Source organism: Myxine glutinosa, chromosome 7 (assembly GCF_964187855.1).
Source record: "Myxine glutinosa chromosome 7, kmMyxGlut1.1, whole genome shotgun sequence".
In the NCBI taxonomy this organism is placed as follows: domain Eukaryota; kingdom Metazoa; phylum Chordata; class Myxini; order Myxiniformes; family Myxinidae; genus Myxine; species Myxine glutinosa.
The window spans coordinates 145,362,222-145,384,447 of record NC_136267.1 but is presented as its reverse complement, the minus strand read 5'-3'; the positions used below and the strand labels follow the sequence as shown (position 1 = coordinate 145,384,447).

Sequence of the window (22,226 nt, the reverse complement as noted above, 5' to 3'; positions counted from 1 at the left end):
CTAGATTTCTGGTCTATCGTCAAGATGGTCACGTCCGAGTGTGCAGGCAAGTGCATGAAGCCTACAACAAAGATTGTATAGTGCCAAGACTCCAAGCTGGAGGTGGTGGGGTGACCGTTTGGGCTGCTTTTCATGCAGGGGGCAAAACTGACCTGGTTGTTCTGAATGGAAACCTGAACCAGTTCAAGCACAGGGCCATTCTGGGAGAAACATTGCTTCCATTTGTTTGTGCAGCCTTTCGAGGAAACTTTGTCTTCCAAGATGACAATGCACGGCCTCATCGTGCTCGCATGATCCAACACTTTCTTTCTGACCGTGGTGTAGAGCATATGGAGTGGCCTCCAATGTCCCCGGATATGAATCCGATAGAGAACTTGTGGGCAGAATTAACGCGTCAAATCGACCACTTGGACCAGCAGCCGACCTCTGTGCGTGAATTGCAGCAGGCTATTGTCACTGCATGGCAAGCGATTCCTGTCCAAACCTTGGCAAATCTCGTGAACAGCATGCCTCAACGTGTACGTGCTCTACTGAATGCTCGTGGGGGTTACACGAAGTACTGAACTGTAATTTTACTGTCCGTAATCCCAGTCGTAATTTAACTTTGGTTTTTGTTATTAAAAAAATTTGGCTAATGTGCAAAATAAAGAGATACTTCTGGAAAACGTACAGAAGTTTAACACAGTACTGTCCATGAATTGAGTTCGATATCAGTTTGCATCACTTTCAAGGATCAATTTATTTGTTTCAAAATGTCAAATGTGGTTTTTGTTTCTTTTAAAGGTCACATTAACAAAATCTAGAATAATTTCAACATAATCCCAATGAACTTTTGGTTCTAAGACATCTTGAAAAGTAAGTTCACCCCCACAAAAAAATATTCCATATTAAATGCTACGTCTGTGTATATATATATATATATATATATATATATATATATATATATATATATACACATATATATATATATATATATATATATACATATATATATATATATATTCAGTCATGTGAAAAAGTGAGTACACCCCATGTAAAGTTTTGACTTTTTCAACATATTTCAACATACAGCTATTTGATCTTCATTTCAACAATATTGATAGATAAAGGTGATATAATATAACAAATATCATTGAACATTTCCATTTTGTAGTCCACTGTATAATTTAAATAAACATAAATGCAAATTTCGCATGTGGAAAAAGTAAGTACACCCCCACATGTATCACTACTTCAAATACCTAAAATTAGAATCAGGTGCACCAGCTCAGGTGCAAATGATGAGAACATCGTTGGAGAGGATCTTGGAGGAACCTGTCTTATTTAAACCTCAGACATTTAGTTTGGTTTGCCCTTTGTTGTTGAAGTGTGCAGTGTCACCATGCCGAGATCAAAAGAGCTCTCTGAGGCCTTCAGAAAGAAGGTTATAGATGCCTTCGAGTCTGGGAAGGGATTTTAAAAGATCTCCAAACAATTTGAAATCAATCACTCGACTGTCCGGAAGATCATCTACAAGTGGAGAAGATTCCAAACAACTGCCAACTTGTTCAGGCCAGGCCACTTCAGCAAGTTTCAACCCGAGAGCAGACCGCAAGATGCTGAAAGAAGTCTCGAAGACCCCCAGAATGTCATCACAGGACCTACAGGTAGCTCTTGCCACTGTTGATGTCAAAGTGCATGAGTCTACCATTAGAAAGAGGCTGCACAAATTAGATCTACATGGGAGGTGTGCCAGAAGGAAACCTTTGCTCTCCAGAAAGAACATCAAGGCAAGACTAAAGTTTGCCAATGAACACCTTGGCAAAGACCAGCACTTCTGGAACAATGTGCTCTGGACAGATGATCAAAGGTAGAGCTATTTGGCCACAGTACCAGAAGACATGTTTGGCGAAAACCAAAGGCAGCATTTGACCACAAGAACCTGATACCAACTGTAAAGCATGGTGGTGGAAATATTATGGTTTGGGGCAGCTTTGCTGCATCAGAGCCTGGGCAGCTGACCATTATAGAATCCACTATGAATTCTTCATTGACCAGAGGGTGCTTGAGGATAATGTGAGGCTATCTGTCGGAAAGTTGAAGCTCAACCGAAGGTAGACCTTGCAACATGACAATGACCCTAAACATACCAGTAAACCACCAAGGAATGGCTGAAAAGAAAGAAATGGAGGGTTCTGGAATGGCCAAGGCAAAGCCCGGAACTAAACCCCATCAATATGTTGTAGGGGGATTTGAAATGAGCTGTGCATGCAAGAAACCCCTCAACTATCGCACAGCTGAAAGAATTCTGCACGGAGGAGTGGGCAAAAATATCTCCCAGTCAATGTCAGAGACTGGTAAGAAACACCTACTTGAGGTTGTTTCTGCCAAAGGGGGCAATACCACCTATTGGAGCCAAGGGTGTACTTACTTTTTCCACATGCGAAATTTGCATTTATGTTTATTTAAATTATACAATGGACTACAAAATGGAAATGTTCAATGATATTTGTTATATTATATCACCTTTATCTATCAATATTGTTGAAATGAAGATCAAATAGCTGTATGTTGAAATATGTTGAAAAAGTCAAAACTTTGCATGGGGGTGTACTTACTTTTTCACGTGACTGCATAGCCTGCAGTAAAAAGGGTTCAAGGAGGCACTGCAACACCACCTCATGCCATCCCCCATCCTGCTCCATGATCTTTATTACTCCCTTTAACCCTTCCTAGCCCCATTGACCCTCTTATTTGCTGATTTCAGTTGTTTTTTTTTGTATAGAGTCGAGGCTCGTGAAAGAGCTAACATTTATCAAACAAACAAATCAAACAAACAAGCAAACAAAGTATATAAAAAGGGGAGTGGTCGACAAGATGGGGAGGGAAGGGGAGGAAGCACACAAACACAATATTTGAGAGCAGGGACATCGGGAGATGTGTGGGAGGGAGAGGGCCTGGGGAGGGGGGGGGCAGGATAGGTCTAAAACGCAAGGACACCAAGGACTTCCAGGAAAGAAGTCGGCACCTCAAAAAGTGGATTTGGGGTGAAATTAGAGGGGGTAGAAAGGATCAAGGTTCACCCTCATCCCTTCTCCCTCTCTTCCTTTCCTGTTTGCTATTTATTTGTCCGTAGTGGCCAATTGTTGCCCCACTTCCCCACTACCCCACTGTCAATTTAACCTAGCTCCCTCAATGAGCCTCTGTCTTGTAGAGAGAGAAAAAAAAGATCACTCCAACATGTAAAGCAGCCAACATCATCATAAGTCAAATTTCCTCCCTCCCTTCAATCCGACCAAACAGGCAATCAAACCTTTTTGAAACACCAACTACATCACACCTCCCCCCACACACCCAAAGGCCTTACTTGTCTCCATGAAAGCAATCTTGATGAAGTTCCTTCAAAACGCATTGCAGTAAATTGAAGGGATCTCGTTCCTGAAATAAGGTGAAATTCCTTTGGACTTCTGCATAAAAACAAACACAGACCGAAAGTGAAAGAAAATAAAGATTTAGCAGCCAGCAATCATAATATAGTCTGTAAAGTGTCGGCTTGTGACAAAAGTGGGTTTTATGTGAGGAGGTGAGAATGTTGGATGTCAAAAAAGTTTTTGTTGTTGAAAGTGAAAAAAGATGTTGAAAGTCTAGAGAGGAAGACAGACATCTGCCTGCATGTGTCCATGTGTTTTATACCTCTCCCACCTCCGCCCCCCTTTCACATGCCTACTCCCCCAAGCTCTCTCCCTCCCACAGATCTCTCGATGTCCCTGCTCTCAAATGTTGTACTTGTGTGCTTCCCTCTCTCCCCCCATCTTGTCTCCCGCTCCCTTTATCATATGTTTTATGTGTCAGTTTGTTTTTATGTGATTAATGTTAGCTCTTACACGAGCCTCGGTCTTGTATACAAAAAAAAAGGACAGAAATGTGGCAAGATTTTTATAGAATCAAAATAGAATTGGCCTATTATGTTGGGTTGAATGTTTCCAATTTGCTGTCAGATCTCAAGAAGATAAACTGAGTCGAGCGAAATTTGTACTTGAACGTGAAAGCTCTTTGGAAAACCAGGTATATAGACCGAGGGACAAGATTATTTTGCTTAGTTGGAGTTATGTTCACCTCCGAAATGTCTGGTCATGAATGTATGCTCTCTGTGGAGATTAATCCAACTAAAATGGCCATTCTGATGTTGTGCCAGCAGGTGGGCTCTGCAGCTCATATCAGACTGCCCTTGGGGAATGTAAACGATGGGGGGGGGGGGGTTGGGGGGAGAGGTTGTGTAAAGCCAGCAGTCCCACCTGAATTTGTATTGAGAAATATAAAGATTCCAAATTATTACCCTAACTACTGCTGGTAGAGGGTTGGCAAACCACCCAGCATGACCCCAGATCAAGAAACTGCTTCGGCAGAACCAATACTCTGTAACAGTGTATGGCACATCGGATCAGATGTTAATTCCTATAAAAAGGGATGTGGATGTTGAATTCCATTCAATTCATGGTAAAAGTATTGCTTGGTCCTCGATGGTTAATAAACTTGTTTGGTGTGCAGCATGTGGCTGCTGGTTGCATTATTTTTGGAAGCGCAGCTGTGCCACTGATGCATTGCCCCTGTTACCAGTAAACCAGTACTCATTCTTGAGAAAAATGCCTGGGGCATAGAAAAGGCCCCGTTATATGGTATGTGCCATGTGGCAAACTATAGAAAAGAAGGGACATTCCATGGCTTGTGGAAAATACCAAACTATAGAAAAGAAGGGACATTCCATGGCTTGTGGAAAATACCAAAGTATAGAAAAGAAGGAACATTCCATAGCTTGTAGAAAATACCAAAGTATAGAAAAGAAGGGACATTCCATGGCTTGTGGAAAATACCAAACTATAGAAAAGAAGGGACATTCCATGGCTTGTGGAAAATACCAAACTATAGAAAAGAAGGGACATTCCATGGCTTGTGGAAAATACCAAACTATAGAAAAGAAGGGACATTCCATGGCTTGTGGAAAATACCAAACTATAGAAAAGAAGGGACATTCCATGGCTTGTGGAAAATACCAAACTATAGAAAAGAAGGAACATTCCATGGCTTGTGGAAAATACCAAACTATAGAAAAGAAGGGACATTCCATAGCTTGTGGAAAATACCAAAGTATAGAAAAGAAGGGACATTCCATGGCTTGTGGAAAATACCAAAGTATAGAAAAGAAGGGACATTCCATGGCTTGTGGAAAATACCAAACTATAGAAAAGAAGGGACATTCCATGGCTTGTGGAAAATACCAAACTATAGAAAAGAAGGAACATTCCATGGCTTGTGGAAAATACCAAACTATAGAAAAGAAGGGACATTCCATAGCTTGTGGAAAATACCAAACTATAGAAAAGAAGGGACATTCCATAGCTTGTGGAAAATACCAAACTATAGAAAAGAAGGAACATTCCATGGCTTGTGGAAAATACCAAAGTATAGAAAAGAAGGAACATTCCATAGCTTGTGGAAAATACCAAAGTATAGAAAAGAAGGAACATTCCATAGCTTGTGGAAAATACCAAAGTATAGAAAAGAAGGAACATTCCATGGCTTGTGGAAAATACCAAAGTATAGAAAAGAAGGAACATTCCATAGCTTGTGGAAAATACCAAAGTATAGAAAAGAAGGAACATTCCATAGCTTGTGGAAAATACCAAACTATAGAAAAGAAGGGACATTCCATAGCTTGTGGAAAATACCAAACTATAGAAAAGAAGGAACATTCCATGGCTTGTGGAAAATACCAAAGTATAGAAAAGAAGGAACATTCCATAGCTTGTGGAAAATACCAAAGTATAGAAAAGAAGGGACATTCCATGGCTTGTGGAAAATACCAAACTATAGAAAAGAAGGGACATTCCATAGCTTGTGGAAAATACCAAACTATAGAAAAGAAGGGACATTCCATAGCTTGTGGAAAATACCAAAGTATAGAAAATAAGGGACATTCAAAAAATCTCGTGTGCATGCTGGACTACCCTTGTGTTCTTAGGAGGAACCAAGTAATGCTCTAGAAAAGTTCATATAAAGGGGGGGCAATTTGATTCCTACAGCTGCATGAAGAAGTAATGTATTTTCAATGCAGTTAACGTCTCTCGGTTTCAAAGGGACCACTTGATTCATCCAGCTGCATGAAAAAATTTGCAATCCAGTTGCAGAAAGTGCCTACAATGCCTATAATAATTAATAAATAATATAATTGATTATAAGAATTCATAACAATTAATAATAATAATATAATTAATAATATCATTTGTTGCCTATAATGTGTACACACATCGTGCTTGTCCAATGCTTGTCCTGAAGAATACATCACACCCAGCATGTGTGCAGTTGGTTGATACATAGTAGAAACTTTATTAATTTTTTAAAACAAATTATTCACACACATGCACATTATTATCTTATGTGTTTTCGTTTTCAAGGTACCCAGAACACTTTACGTACTGATGTGTTTTAACCTATATATGCAGGGTGCCCATTGCCAACGATAAAAAGTTGAACTTACGGAACATTTTTCTGATCAACCATGAAGGACAGACGACCCGGCAACCGATTTTATACATGTTGCAAACAAGCTCCTCCATGCAATTCATCGTGCACAAATCACCTTGTTCACCTGAAAAAGGACAAAAGAAGATGTTATACAAAATGGATCATTTGAACATGACGTTTATTCTGAGCTTTTCACTCAAATTTCACAACTCTCAGAAAGCCTCCTCTAACTTCCTGCCAAACACCGTGAATGTCTCCCTTATTTCCTCTCCACCACCACTGTATGACAATTTATATGTGGATAATCAAGTTTGTGATGGCCTTGTTCCATCAGGAAAATGCAAGTAACACAAAAGTAATTGTCAGGCTGGCAAGTGTGGGATCACCCAAACGTCTTCCTTCCATGACGGAGTGCCATCTTTCAAGAGAGATGTTCCAACAGGTGCCATTTGGAGAAGTGACAGGAAAGCTCAGAGGAAGCAAAATCACCTTAACTTAGTGTTGGCTTATTTCCTGCCTTGACTCTAAACTGGCAACCTGGTGATTTACGGACAGGCTGTTGGCTCAAACAGTGCACTGTGCTTGGGATGAAGGTAAACATGGCTTTCCCATATGCTAGCATTTCCTTGTGGATGTTGAAGGCTCTTAAAGTAACACAATTCCGAATATTGATAAGTGCACAACATAAGAAAACTATGACGCACTCGGTAAAGAGCACACCTCCGCCAGGCTGACCAGTTTAGGTTTTGTATACCACTGATATGCCAGATCTGGATTCGGACCTGAACCAAAATCTAATCGGCTTGTTTTTGTCGTCTAACCAACTCATCCACCAAGTTTAGTCATAATGCATCCAGAACCCTTTGAAATATCATGCTTTATATCGTTTTCGGCCCCCACCCCAATGGTGAAGAATAAATAGAATATTCTCGTAGAAATAGAATCTCGCGTAGAAAATAAAAGAATTCTCGTGTCTGGATCCGGATTCGAATCTTCACCCAAATCGAATCAATTCATCCTTGTTAGTCAGGGCCCTTAGGGATATTTTGGGGCCGTTTGGTTCAAATTCTTCCAAAAGCACCAAATTTGGCCCAGATATTGCCCATGCCATACTCTTTCGATTTTTGACGGGCGCCAAGACGGGCGCCCCCCCCCCCCTCCGGGGGCCCCATATTGGCGAAATACTAAATGGCCGCCAGCCGGATTAGAGGAAAATCAGTTAAATAACCAAAAGGGTTGGAATCATGTATGATACCACTTTTCAGGGGTTTTCGAGGTCGAGGAATCCAATTATGATGTTATTTTGATGATACGAGGTCAAGGTCAACCCTCAAGGTCATCTTAAAGGTCATTTTTGAGTCAAACATGTCGGTTTTTGCGTTTTTTGTCAAGATTTACACGAGGTTCACCATTTTATGTTTCTGAGTTGGGTAATCGAACTCTGACCTTATTTTTGACAATTAGAGGAAATATTTACATGTCTGTTTCCTAATTTTCAGGCATATGCAGTTCATCAGTCTAATTACAAAGGTACGGATTTTGATGTTTTGAACTGTATGCCATATCCTTGTGTTTAATTTTTGTGCGATCATGATCCGGGTTCATGTATACATGATTGTATACATGTCATAAATATAACGTCATAGGTCATGTGACCTGGCGGCCATATTGGATTTTATGAAAACCTTAAAAATGGATCCCTGCCTTCATTTTTCGATCGATTCATTTTGAACTTTGACCACTTATAGTACGCCATGTGATTGGATGCATATCCTAATTATGACGTCATAGGTCAGGTGACATGGTGGGATGGACCGGTATGGTCCCTGGATCATACCGCCCTTGGCGCCCGTCAAAAATCGAAAGAGTATGGCATGGGCAACATCTGCGCCAAATTTGATGCTTTTGGAAGAATTTGAACCAAAATATCCCTAAGGGCCCTGACTATGTCACACGCCCAACCTGCCCACCAAGTTTTGTCCGAATCCGTCCAAAACCTTTTGAGATGTCGTGCTATATATCGTTTTTTGCTCTAATACAATACAATGATTCTTCAACACACCAGATGAGCGATGACAAATGGTGAGTCATCCACTCTCAACTCTGCTCCAGCCAATCCGAGCCAGAGATAGTGGTGCCTGAGTCAACCAATGGGTGTACGGATAATAATTAAGTCATGACTGGACAACCAATCAGTGTCGATCTCACATAGACATGTTCATATATGGACACTCTTTCACTTCCTTCTTTAACTTATTGTGATTTACCTTGAAGAATACAGCACCAAAAGCTTTGGATATTCTTATTATGTCGTGCTTGTTTTATTGCATTTTAAAGTTCTGTAGTTCCAAACATCTGTTCATTTTATCTTTTTTCTTTATTCGACTTTCTACAGCTTTAAATGAACACTTGTTTTACTCTGCGCATGTTGCACATCACATGCAGCGAATTTCACCTCCCTGCGCCTTGTATTTATTGTTATTTAAAAAACGCTTCTGTACACCGCCCTTGATGCTCGGTTTGCAAGCCACCGTCTACATTTCCAATAGAAGAGACATAATTGCTCTTTCATGGAAATTGTTTTTCGAGTTTTTTTATCCTCAAAAAATAGACCGTAGTGAGCACACATTCATGTTAAAAGATTGGTCTTTAAAACCTATCCTTATGAAAGGGGACGGACATATGTACAAACACAAACTGACATTGTGTTTTATATGATAGATGAAAAGTGCTTTGAAAGAAAACGACTTGATTGATTTCATCATTAATTTGCTTAAATCTCATTTAAAGGAGAAAGCGCATATTTCAAAAACCAAGAATGATTCCGTCTTATCGTCAAACCTTTCACTTTGCATATATGTATGAAAAAGATGCACAATGAAGCAGGAAGTGAAAAAAGTTATTTCTCATTGCCATGTTATCCTCAGTTGGCTGTTTGGCCATCTCTGAAGTCATGCATGTGATTTTGGATCAAGGATGGACTGTGGAAATCTTGTGATGATATCAAAACTTTAAATTACTGCTGCAGACAGTTTAAAACAATCAAAACAAGTCTGGAAATAGTGATGGCACTCACAGTTTTTGGAATGTTCACGAGATAAGAAGTAAACTGCAAGAGATGGAGTGTGGAATAAACACTGAAGAACAGCGCTGATGTAGCTGTTGTTTGCCTCCTTCATCGCCTGACCAAGTCCAGCTGCATATCCGATATTTTTCGGCCACTGGAGTTGAAGCTCGTGTTCAGGAGAAGACATCGTCCCTGGAACTTCTAACAGACCCTGCCAATGTGCATGGCAAATGAAAACACCAACTCAAACAACATAAGAATTCTACTTTCCACACCAATGTGGTGAGGCACAAACGCAACAAGGTCATGTGCTTTGGATTGGATCTTTTATGTTATACTGGGATAATAATATGCCAAATGGTGCAGTGCTGATGGTATATAGAGGAATATACAAGGATAGACAAGGAACTTTGGCACAGGAGGTCATTTGGCCAACATTCCTGGGCTACACCAACATCAGATGCCAACACCCATCCACATACAACCTGCAAATATCCATGTACCCCAATGCATACAAATACCTATCTACTCAAAATTTAACTTATCTACTCTTTCTGCTGACACTACCTTTCTAGTGAAACCATTCCATGCATTAACTAGAGAGTTCATAGAACACGATACCCCATGCAGTGTTCAGGTCGATACAGTTTGATCCCGACATTTGTGGAGGATATGTTCCTGGAAAATACCGCAAATATCAAATCCGTGAATGTGGAGACACTGTTTCAATGGGAAAATGGGGGATAAATAGGTTCTTGGCAGTTCGTGACGAATAAGGGAAAATCAAAAATCCCGTGAAAAACCGAGAATACACCCACCCACAAAAAAACAAGAATACGCGAGGCACAGGGCTGTGGATGTCAGAGCATGTCAGAAAAACCGTGAATATGCCCGCAAAAAAAACAAGAATACACGAAGCACAGGGCTGTGAATGTCAGAGCAGATCAGAAAAATCGTGAATACACTCGCAAAAAACCCGCAAAACACCCACGAAAAGAATGTCAAACCGTGTGGTTACGCATGTACAGTGGCTTTATACGTGACGTGACGCATGGAAGATGCTTTTAGAACTGTGACGTGTACAGCTGGTGGGAAATGGTTTATGTATAGCTGGAAGTTGTTTTATGCGTGAGGCACAGAAGATGCTTTTAGAAGTGTCATATGCGCAGCTGGTGGGAGATGGGTTTTTTTGCACCCATGAAAAACCGCGAATACGTGGGGAACAGGGCTGCGTATGAAGAAGCATGTCTTATTTTATCAACTGTGAATACACGGGGTCCCACGCATGTTTGAAACGCGGATGTTGGGGTCTGACTGCATTTCAATTTTAATAAAATAATGATTTTAAAGATAGTCAAAAAATGACGGGAGTTTAGTTTTATACATCCCCTTATACACTGTAATAAGACGACGTCAGGTTGCACTTTTGGAGTTTGGAGGCTATATTTGATACCCTCTCACATGCCACACCCTCTCATGTGTACAGGATGGGCCATTTATCTATTCCCAATTTTGAACCCCTGTAAATATGTTGCTAAGAAACAAAATCAAACAAAATATTTACAGGATATATGTACATATTTCAAGTTTTTGTGGTAAATATTGTTTTATTGAATTCAGAAGTGAACAAAATTAGTGATGAATTTCGACGTTATTTCCATATTTTTCAAGCAGTGGGTGTATCCTTTTGCAATACTCCAAGACCATTTTCTGTCGCATTCTGACAAATAATTTCTCCAAAAGCTGCTTTAATCCACACTTGCAGATCTTGAATATTCACTGGTTGAGTTGCGTAAACCTTGCCTTTACGAAAGCCCCACAAGAAGAAATCGCACCTGCTCACTGGGAGTCTCCAGGTCCACAAATGGCTCAACAAGACTTTTCATGACTGGTGGATGGGTCAAGGTTCGCCCAATATGCGCTGACCCCCTCGATTGCCAGACATCACCCTGTGCATTCACTGACAGTTCACTCAGCCATCGTGGTAATATTAGTTGTGAAAGATGGGTGAATGCTGAAGGCACGTCCTTAGCTGAGGTCATCAGATCACCAAGGTCAACACGACAACAGGGTGAGAGGACACTGTTGTACCTGATTATCCTAACTGACGTCCGTCTCCAGTTGCTTAACAACCCATTGGGCCACAGAGCTATCCGTGGCCTTGTGGCCTCAGGTCCGGAGGACAGGGAGCAAATCCGAGGAACACCATTGTGGTCACCCCCGAACCCTGGTGCCTCATAACAGTATGTATGTGGTAGGTACGTATGTATGTATGTATGTATGTATGTATGTATGTATGTATGTATCGAGTATGTATGTATGTGGTATGTACGTATGTATGTATGTATGTATGTATGTATGTATCGAGTATGTATGTATGTATGTATGTATGTATGACTATGTATCGAGTATGTATGTATGTATATATATGTGTGTATTAAGTATGTATGTATGTGTGTTTTAGGTATGTATATATGTGTGCCTATGGGTGTGTATGTATGTATGTATGTACGTGTGCATGTATGTACATCTGAAAATCATAGAAAGAAAACAGGGCTCGGCCAATCTACACCAAATTTTGCATCCTTGTTGGTTGTACCCAGGGTCAGGCCATGGGCACAAAAATACCCCCCCCCCCCTCCTCACTCCCTACCCAATGTTCCTGAAGGGAGTGGCTGTTTCTTGTATGTTAAAAACTGGAGCAATGCAACTGTGCCGCCAATATGCCTCTGCATAGTCCCACAATGGGTATACGCCCTCGTTCATGCTTTCAAGCCAATATGGCTGCCACACCACGTGACATATGACCTTAAAATGTACACTCTGCATATGTATGGCTCGGGGATCACGTATGTGAAGTTTCGTGTTGATCGGATAAGGTTCGTTTTTCTATCCAAGATGGCTGCCAAACCACATGACCGACGGCGTCATCATTTTCAAACTGTATGCAACAATGGTGTTAGATGATATTTGTAAAATTTCGCATCGATAGGGTAAGCCGCTTCAATGATGTAATTATTTAATATTTTCCTTCAATCCAATATGGTTGCCACACCATGTGACGAATGATGTTTTTGTGATAATCTTTTAATTGCCATGCCAAGTCAATGACACACGTAAAGTTTTGAGTCAATCGATTCGGTGGTTTTGGAGAAGGTGTTTTTTTGAAGTTTTAGGTTAAATCCAATATGGCTGCCAACCCATGTGACCTATGATGTCATCAATTTAATATTTCAATACAAATGGGTCATCGATCACATGCATGCAATTTCAGATTTTTAGGACAAGGAATTTGATTAAAATATTTTTGGCTGGTACACCACTTCACTGATGATATCATCATAACGATGCTTTTGTTCCCCATTTGGAGTACTTGACAATGTGCCAAGTTTCAAATTTTTGCATTGAGCAGTTTCCGAGAAATAATTTTTCAATTATTTGCGTTTAATCCAAGATAGCTACCACACCACGTGACCTATGACATCACAATTATCATAAAAACATTCTGCATGGGTGTCGCTCCTACCCTGAAAGTTTCGTCTCAATCGAACATATGGTTGCTGATAAAAACGAGGTTTAGCCGTACGGACGGACGGACAGACGCACGTACAGAAAGACGGAAGAACACTCTGAATGCTCAAATGGAGAAGATGTTCATAAACTCGATAATGGTAATGGGGCTGGCAGGTATGTTGGTAATAAGCACCAACCAATTGTATGACCATGCATTGTGGCCCTTCGGGGTCAGGATGCATGCGTTTTGAATGACCATGTGCTTCAGCCTTTGGGTTGAGGTGCATGGGTATGCTAATGGGGCAGCCTTGATAGACGGTGTGGCTTGGCCATGGGGTCAAGGTGCACGTCCAAGGCTGTTTAAATGTTTGATTTTTTTACCTTTTTTTATTATAAGAAAGGCAGGCCTTTATTGCTGGAATCATAAGCAATAAGCACCAACCATATGTTGGTAAGAGCAGCGCAAACTGATTGTCTTAATGGCTCCTCCAGCGTCGACGTTCCTTGTAAGAGAATTCATGTTATTATTATTTGTTTTTTGATAAACAATCTTTGTTTTGCTTTTGAGAAACTCGAGTCTGAATTCACTCCAACTTCCCAGAAGTTCATAGTGTTGAGAAATCTGTGTGACCATTGCTCGATCACTAACCCCCGACACTGATCTCTACACCAACTGGATTGGGCGCTGTGCACTATTTGTACAATCTGGAGTGAAGCCGCCGATGCAAAGCGGCGGCCATCTTGGGACCATCAAAAAGCTTACAAAACGCAACAGCAGTATATCACGATCTAATTACGAATTTTACTTCATTTGTTCAGCTGAAGTGATTTATTAATTTGGCCTAAGGAATGGTTTACCTTGAGTAGCCCCATGTCCCGACGGACGAGCGCCCAGTCCAAGCCGCCGGGCCTCAGAGCGCACGACGACGACCCCCGCGGACGCCACACCAGACCGACCGAGCACCCGGCCACCGCACCTACCGCCGCAGACCCCCGATACGAGCGATCGAGTCTCAAGGACCACCTCTCACCGAGACGATGTTGGGGTTCAGCTGAATTAACAAATTTGAAGTGCAATATGCATGCACGGGAGGGAGGCAGCCAAAAAAGGATAACCTTGTTGTGGGCCGACCCCAAATAAATCATAGATTCAATTGTACTTCATCATTCATATAAATAAAATTAAGCAAATTACACTAAATCTAAAAACTAATCTAAAAACTGAAGATTTAACTTCACAAAAACAATCAATACTCTGATTATAACACAGCGCACACGACAAAGTGATGTTTTGTTGATGGTCCCAAGATGGCGGCTCATTGATTTCGTTTCCTGTTGCATGTCCCGCAGTCCAGTTCGTATAGAGATCACTAACCCCCGATAACACCTTGTGGTTTAACACTTTGTGCACATCTCTGCTACTTCTCGGCCTCACCTCGTATTAATATCTTGTTTCTTGATTCCTCGACGGTCCTCGTACTCTTCGTACTCTTTCGTTCAAACAGCACGGGGGAATGTACACAGCAGCACGAAAATAACCTTCCACGCCACAAAAATGGGACACAGCCTGAGTGACGTCACATTGTGACGTCGTCACTATCGACATTGTCACGTCACAAACATTACGCCCATCAAAGCCTACGCTGTTATTCCCAACCTATGGTTCGTTTGTTACATTGTTACAACTAACCTACGGTTTGTCCGTGGTCGTTTGACTCGGCCAAGGTTATAACAACCGACAGGTTCAGGGACCATTCAACGAACTTGCCACTGGCAAGTAATCAATCAATTACGTTCACGTAATCAATTACGTACGTTGGCTGTTGCACAACATAAGGGAACTCGTATTTATGTTTACCGGTGCATACCTGATACCCCGACCTTCTGGGAACGTGACGCTGAATGATGCTAACATTCCTGCTTCTTCTTCTTCAAAACTGGAGACGTGCTTTTTAAATCGACATCTTCTACGATAAAATGGATGAGTTGTGTGTTCGTGCGTGTGACTGTGAGGCATACTTTTTGTGTCTGTTAATTACGTACGTCTATTCATTAATTACGTGTGACGTACTATTGAAATGTTTACCTTTTAACTCTTCAGACTGCTGAGACTCTTTCCACCATTGAAGTCTCTGAGATCCCTAAGATCCTCAATACCCCAAAAACCCCAAAAGACCCAAATGACACAAAAGACCCAAATGACACAAAAGACCCAAATGACACAAAAGACCCAGAAGCCCCAAAAGACCCAGAGGACCCAAAAGAACCAGAAGACCCAAAAGACTTCAAGGATGCAAAAGACCCCCAAATCCGGCAGGCAGGTATGCTACAAGGTCGTGAAGACCTCTGATATTTGGTCCAATAGACCAATGGGCACCCACCCCCCCCCACCCCCCCATTAGTTATGATGAAACAGACACGAATTTTTATGCCTCCACTCCCCGAAGGTGGCCGGAGGCATTATGTTTTCGGGTTGTCCGTCTGTTTTCGGGCATTATATGTTCGGGTTGTCCGTCTGTCCGTCCGTCCGTCCGGATGGGCTCATCCTCGTTTTTCTCAGCAACCACATGTCCGATTGAGACTAAACTTTCAGGGTAGGAGTCACACCCATGCACAATGTTTTTAGAATTATGAGGTCATAGGTCACGTGATATGGCAGTCATCTTGGAATAAACGCAAATAATTAAAAAATTATTTCTCAGAAACCACTGAATGGAAAATGTTTAAACTTGGCACATTGTCAAGTACACCCAAAGGGGAATAAAAGCATGGTAATGATGACATCATAGGTGAAGTGGTACATCAGCCAAAAATGTTTTAATCGAATTCCTCATCCTAAAAATCTTACATTGCATTGACGAGGCATGGCGTTAAAATATGATCACAAAAACATCCTTGGTCACATGGTGTGGCAGCCATATTGGATTGAAGGAAAATATTAAATAATTATATCTCTGAAAGTGCTCACCCAATTGATGCGAAATTTTACAAATATAATTTAACACCACTGTTGCATATAGTTTGTAAATGTTGTCGTAGGTCACGTGGTTTGGCAGCCATCTTGGATAGAAAAATGAACCCTACCTGATCAACACAACACTTCACAAGCATGTTCCCTTACTCATACATATGCAGAGTGCACATTTTTGAGGTCATATGTCATGTGGTATGGCAGCCATATTAGCTTGAAAACCGATATTTTAAAAAATCCGTTCTCTGAAACTGCTTCATCGATCGATGTGAAACCTGTCCTGGCTGGTGAAAATGTGATACTTCAAAACAGCTGAAGGGATTTAAATCAAACTTTTTTATTTTTAGTTCAGTGAACGAGGGCATCTACCTGTTGTGGGACGATATGGAGGCCTATTGGAGACAAAATCGCATTGTTCTAGTTGTTCCAACTAAGTCGATTATTAGCTTTGCAACCCAGTAAATCGATGATTGGCTTTCGCATGGTACCATTCTTGTTATACCACGACAGTCGGAACAAGATATTCGGCAAACACTTTAACGGAGCATGTGAGTAGCTGGGTCGTGAGGATACTTTAGCGGTTGCCGAAGACGATAAGAAGAGGCCATTTCGTTGGGTACAAAAGGTTGTTTATTGTACAGAAATCTCCAGCAACTGCTAGCGAACGGAAGTCGTAACGGCTTATATAAAACCAAGAACCCTCTTCGGAGGGCGTGGCTCCAACAGTAACAGCGTCACGACGACACAACCAAAAGCCCGTGTGACAATGTGCCAAGTTTTAAATTTTTCCATTTAGCGGTCTCCGAGAAATAATTTTTCAAACTGTCATCATGCCAACTGGCTGGGTGTGGGTTCCTATATCACCAGCCATGGCACCTCAGCAAAGGACTTCTGCGACTCATTGGGACTGACACAATCTGTCAATTTCCCGACCGGGATCTCAGTCAATGGAGTATCTTCCCTTCTAGACTTGGTTATGACAAACTTCCCTGCAAATGTCTGCTGCTCTTCTTCTGCTCCAATCGGTTCTTCTGATCATGTGCTTGTTAAAGTGGGCATCTCTCTGGCCATTCTCAGAGAGCCTCCTCAGCGCCGAAAAGTCTGGCATTTCACTCAGGCTGACTGGCACGGTCTGCAAGCAGCCATCAAAAATCTGGACTGGTCTCCCATCTCTACTGCCTCTGACATCAATTCTTCCTGGGAATTCTTCCAAAGCAAACTGCTCTCTCTCTCTCATGCACAGATTTATCCCATCTCGTCTTCAGTTGTCTTACCCTTCCTCCCATCCATGGTACACTGAATCTTGTGATGAGGCAGTTGCCCTGAAACAACTTGCCTTTGCCTCGTGGATGGCAAGTCCAACTGAAGGCAATCTCAGTTCCTTCCACCAAGTTCGGAACAAGTGTGTGTCTCCCGTTAGGAGTGCCAGGAAGCACGATCTCTGCACACTCAAGAATGAACTCTCAAACCTGTCTCCTTCCTCCACATCCGGGTGGCATCTGGTCAAATCCGTTTCTGGTGTTTGTTCCCCCTCCATCCCCTCCCTTACCTCAAATGGCCACACAGTTGACACCGCACGTGACAAAGCCGAATGCCTCAACTCTGTGTTTGCCTCAAAATCTTGTGTCCGAAACCCATCTCTCTCTGTTCCCACCTTACCCAGTCGAACCCAACTGCTCCTGGACTCTGTGTCCTTCTCTCCTGACAAGGTGGAGAAGTTTTTGTCAAACATCGACTCTGATTCTGCAACTGGACCATACAGCATCAGCCCACGGGTCCTAAAATCCTGCTCTGCTGCTTATTCTCACCCTCTCTCTGTTCTTTTCGCCCTCTCTTTTGCTCAAGGTCATCTGCCAGCATCTTGGAAATCAGCATACATTACCGCTTTACACAAAAAGGTGCAAAAACAGATCCTTGCAACTACAGACCAATCAGCCTGCTCCCAATTATCAGCAAAGTCATGGAATCCATCATTGCTTCGGATATCAAATCCTTCCTCTTCTCCAATGGCTTGATCTCCGATCATCAATTTGGATTCAGACCAGGTCATTCTACTCTGGACATGTTGCTTCTGCTGTCTCAAAAATGGATGGAGGTCCTCAATGCCAAACAGGAAATCAGAGCTGTCTCCCTTGACATATCTCGTGCCTTCGATACTGTCTGGCACCCAGCTCTGCTCACCAAACTCTCCTACTATGGTATCCATGGAAATCTCCACGCATGGCTTGTGGACTTCCTCTCTGGTCGTAGTCAACGTGTGGCCCTGAATGGATTTCTCTGATCTCCCCCTTCCTGTTCTGGCTGGAGTTCCCCAAGGTCGTGTTCTGGGCCTTGTGCTTTTTCTGGTCTTCCTCAATGATCTCTCCGACTCTCTGGAAAATCCTCTCTATCTCTCTGCTGATGACTCCACTCTCTGCCGCTCCATTCCTCATCCCTCAGATTGGCAGTCTGCAGCCTCCTCACTCTCTGCAGACCTGGACAAAATGACAGACTGGTCAAACAAGTGGAACATGTCTTTCAATCCTGACAAATCTCACACTCTTACTATGTCTTTCCGAAAAGACCGACTGGAAAACCCTCCCATCTACTTTCTCAACAATCCTCTCCAAGACGTTCTGTCGCTCAAGCTTTTGGGTCTCACGATCTGCCATGATCTTTCCTGGGAAAACAACATTTCCAAGCTGTCATCCAAAGCCAGTCGTCGACTGGGCATACTCCGTCGTGCGAAGTCCTTCCTCGGCACACCTGAGCTCCTCACCACATACAAGGCTTTCATCCGCAGCTCAATGGAATACTGTTCCTCCCTCTGGGTCAGTGCTCCTGCCGCACACCTCGCTCGGCTTAACGCTGTTGAAACCAAAGCTTTCAAAATCATTGGAATCTCCTGCGATGAAGCTAACTCCGAGGGCCTTTCGCTCACTCACCGCAGGCAGGTCGGTGGTCTTTCCGTCTTCTACCGATCCCTCTCTGGCCTTGCCCCCCCAGCTCTCTCTGGGCTCTGTCCCCCAAATATTCCTACAGGTCACACAAGATCTGCCTGCAACCCTCTTATGGTTAACTGCCAAAATCAAGACTCTCTGCTCACCTTCACTCCTTCATTCCTCTTTTCTCCCGCCTCTGGAACAAACTCCCCCATTCCCTTCAATCCCACTCCTCCCTCCAGGTCTTTAAAACCGCTGTTCACCACCATCTCTTATGTTCCCCCATCCAAAACCTTGATCTTTTCTACCCCCGCTAATTCACCCCAGATACACCTTTTTGAAATTCCAACTTCTTTCCTGGAAGTCCTTGCAGTGTCCATAAGTTTTATACCTCTCCCACTTCCCGCCAAGCCCACCCCCACGCACAGTTCTCTCGATGTCCCTGCTCTCAAATGTTGTGTTTGTGTCCTTCCCCCTCTCTCCCCATCTTGTCTACCGCTCCCCTTATTTTGTGTTTTATGTGTCGGTTTGACTTTTTGTGTGATTAATGTTAGCTCTTTCACGAGCCTCGATCTTGCATAGAAAAAAACAAAAACACAATTATTTGCGTTTAATCCAAGATAGTCACCACACCACGTGACCTATAACGTCACAATTATGATAACAACATTCTGCACGGGTGTCGCTCCTACCCTGAAAGTTTCGTCTCAATCGGACATGTAGTTGTTGATAAAAAACAAGGTTTAGCCCGTACGGACGGACGGACAGACGTACGTTCAGGACGGAAGAACACTGTATGCTCAAATGGAGAAGACGTTCATAAACTCGATAATGGTAATGGGGCGAGCTGGTATGTTGGTAATAAGCATCAACCATAGGTTGTTAACAATAACGCAAACTGATTGTCTTAATGGCTGCTCCAGCGTCGACGTTCCTTGTAAGATAATTCATGTTATTATTATTATTTGGTTTTTGATAAGGCCAAGTAAAAAAATAAAAATGTTTCTCGTCCGGACTTTTTTGAAAAAGGAGGAGGGAGGCCCTTACTATTTACTATTTTCATTTTTTTTGCTATTTTTTTCCAAGATGGCTGCCATGAATTGAATGACCACTGTGGCTGACTTAAAGACTCTATAGTTTGTCCAATGTAATGTGAAACATGCCAGTGTTGATTGTTACCGAAAGGCCTGTAATTTCAGGCCTACTTTATATAGTAGGCCTAATCTAGGCCTACTTTATTAACTACAACAGGGCCAGAGACCCGTGTTGTACTCCCACCTCCCACCATTAAACCAACATCATATGGTAGGACTATGGCCTGACAGTATTCACACTTCAGAATACACGAAACTACAACTAGTACTAGGCCATCCAAGTATAGCGTTACAGCTACATATGGATTTTTTAATGCACCAAGTATTTAAAAACAAGTACACCAGAAAATGTATGTCTTGATATGGCTTCAATATTTACGCTATATCACGACGCCAACTTACTTTCGTTGTTTGGTATCCATCACCAATGTCATCTCCATCGTCAAATTCTCCACTGGCAAATTTAGCGAAGAGCTCGTTCAACGTTCGCTTCTCATCTACAACTGATCTCGCGAACCAAGACTTCAAACCTTTTGTCGACGAACGTATGCTTACACACACGAATATCGTCATATTCCCCACTCAAATTTGTACCATTAAAAGTATGAAATGCAACATTCTTACACGTAAATTGCACTTGCGCAGTGCACAGCCGCTGCGAGAATTGACCGTCTTCAGCACAAAGTGTCTGCGTTAAGCCGAGCGTGTATTAACCAGGAAGTTCCGTTAGAGGGCGCAATCCATAATAGTTCAGATCATCAATGCACAAGATACGATCAGCAAACGCCCAGAAACGGCGAGTTTTACACCGACTTTCTTCGCAAAACGATTTTTTTTTCAACAAATATATATTTTAAAAAAAAAGTATTAAATAGGAAATAAAAGTAGGCGGCGACTAAAACGGAAGCGGGCGGGGACGAGAAACATTTTTTTTTTTTTTACTTGGCCTAAACACTCTGTTTTGCTTTTGAGAAACTCGAGTATGAATTCACTCCAACTTCCTAGAAGTTCATGGTGTTGAGAAATCTGTGTGACCATTGGTCGATCACTAACCCCCGATAACACCTTGTGGTTTAACACTTTGTGCACATCTCTGCTACTTCTCGGCCTCACCTCGTGTTAATATCTTGTTTCTTGATTCCTCGACGGTCCTCGTAGCTCGTACTCTTCGTACTCTTCCGTTCAAACAGCACGTGGGAATGTACACAGCAGCACGAAAATAACCTTCCACGCCACAAAAACGGGACACAGCCTGAGCAAATCCCTTTCCAATGACGTCAAAATGAATAGAACGACATTGTGACGTCACAAACATTACGCCCATCAAACCCTGCGCTGTTATTCCCAACCTATGGTTCAATTGTTTATCCGTGGTACTTTGACTCGGCCAAGGTTAGAACAGTCGACAGGTTCAGGGACCATTCAACGAACTTGCCACTGGCACTTGTTGCACAACATAAGGGAACTCGTATTTATGTTTACCGGGACATACCTGATACCCCTACCTTCTGGGAACGTGACGCTGTATGATGCTAACATTCCTGCTTCTTCTTCTTCAAAGCTGGAGAGACGTGCTTTTTAAATCGACATCTTCGACGATAAAATGGATGAGTTGTGTGTTCGTGCATGTGAGGCTTACTTTTTGTGTTTATTAATTACGTACGTCTATTCATTAATTACGTATGACCTACTATTGAAATGTATACCTTTTAACTCTTCAGACTGCTGAGACCCTTTCCACCTTTGAAGACTCTGAGATCCCTAAGATCCTCAATACCCCAAAAACCCCTAAACACCCCAAAGACCCAAAAGACCCAGACGACCCAAAAGTCCCTGAGGACCCAAAAGACTCAGAAGACTGAAAAGCCATAAAAGAACCAGAAGACCCAAAAGACCCAGAGGACCCAAAATAACCAGAAGACCCAAAAGACTTCAAGGATGCAAAAGACCCCCAAATCCGGCAGGCAGGTATGCTGCAAGGTAGTGAAGACCTGTGAAATTTGGTCCAATATACCAATGGGCACCACCCCCCCCCCCCCCCCCCCCCCCCCCCATTCGTTATGATTAAACAGACACGAATTTTAATGCCTCCACCCCGAAGAGGGCCGGAGGCATTATGTTTTCGGGTTGTCCGTCTCTCCGTCCGTCCGTCCGTATGG

The 22,226-nt window shown here is 42.4% G+C and overlaps 1 protein-coding gene across 1 annotated transcript; it reads right to left on the bottom strand.

The window, feature by feature from the left end:
* Window positions 1–3,342: 3,342 nt before the first annotated feature.
* On the bottom strand, window positions 3,343–20,730 carry LOC144893092 (ubiquitin carboxyl-terminal hydrolase 36-like). The gene is made up of 4 exons (XM_078782744.1): window positions 20,470–20,730; window positions 9,578–9,779; window positions 6,515–6,625; window positions 3,343–3,446 (listed from the first exon to the last, which is right to left on the bottom strand). Exons 1-4 carry the CDS (start codon window positions 20,638–20,640, stop codon window positions 3,343–3,345), a joined length of 588 nt encoding a protein of 195 aa, XP_078638870.1. The 5' UTR covers window positions 20,641–20,730.
* Between the last annotated feature and the right edge of the window lie 1,496 nt (window positions 20,731–22,226).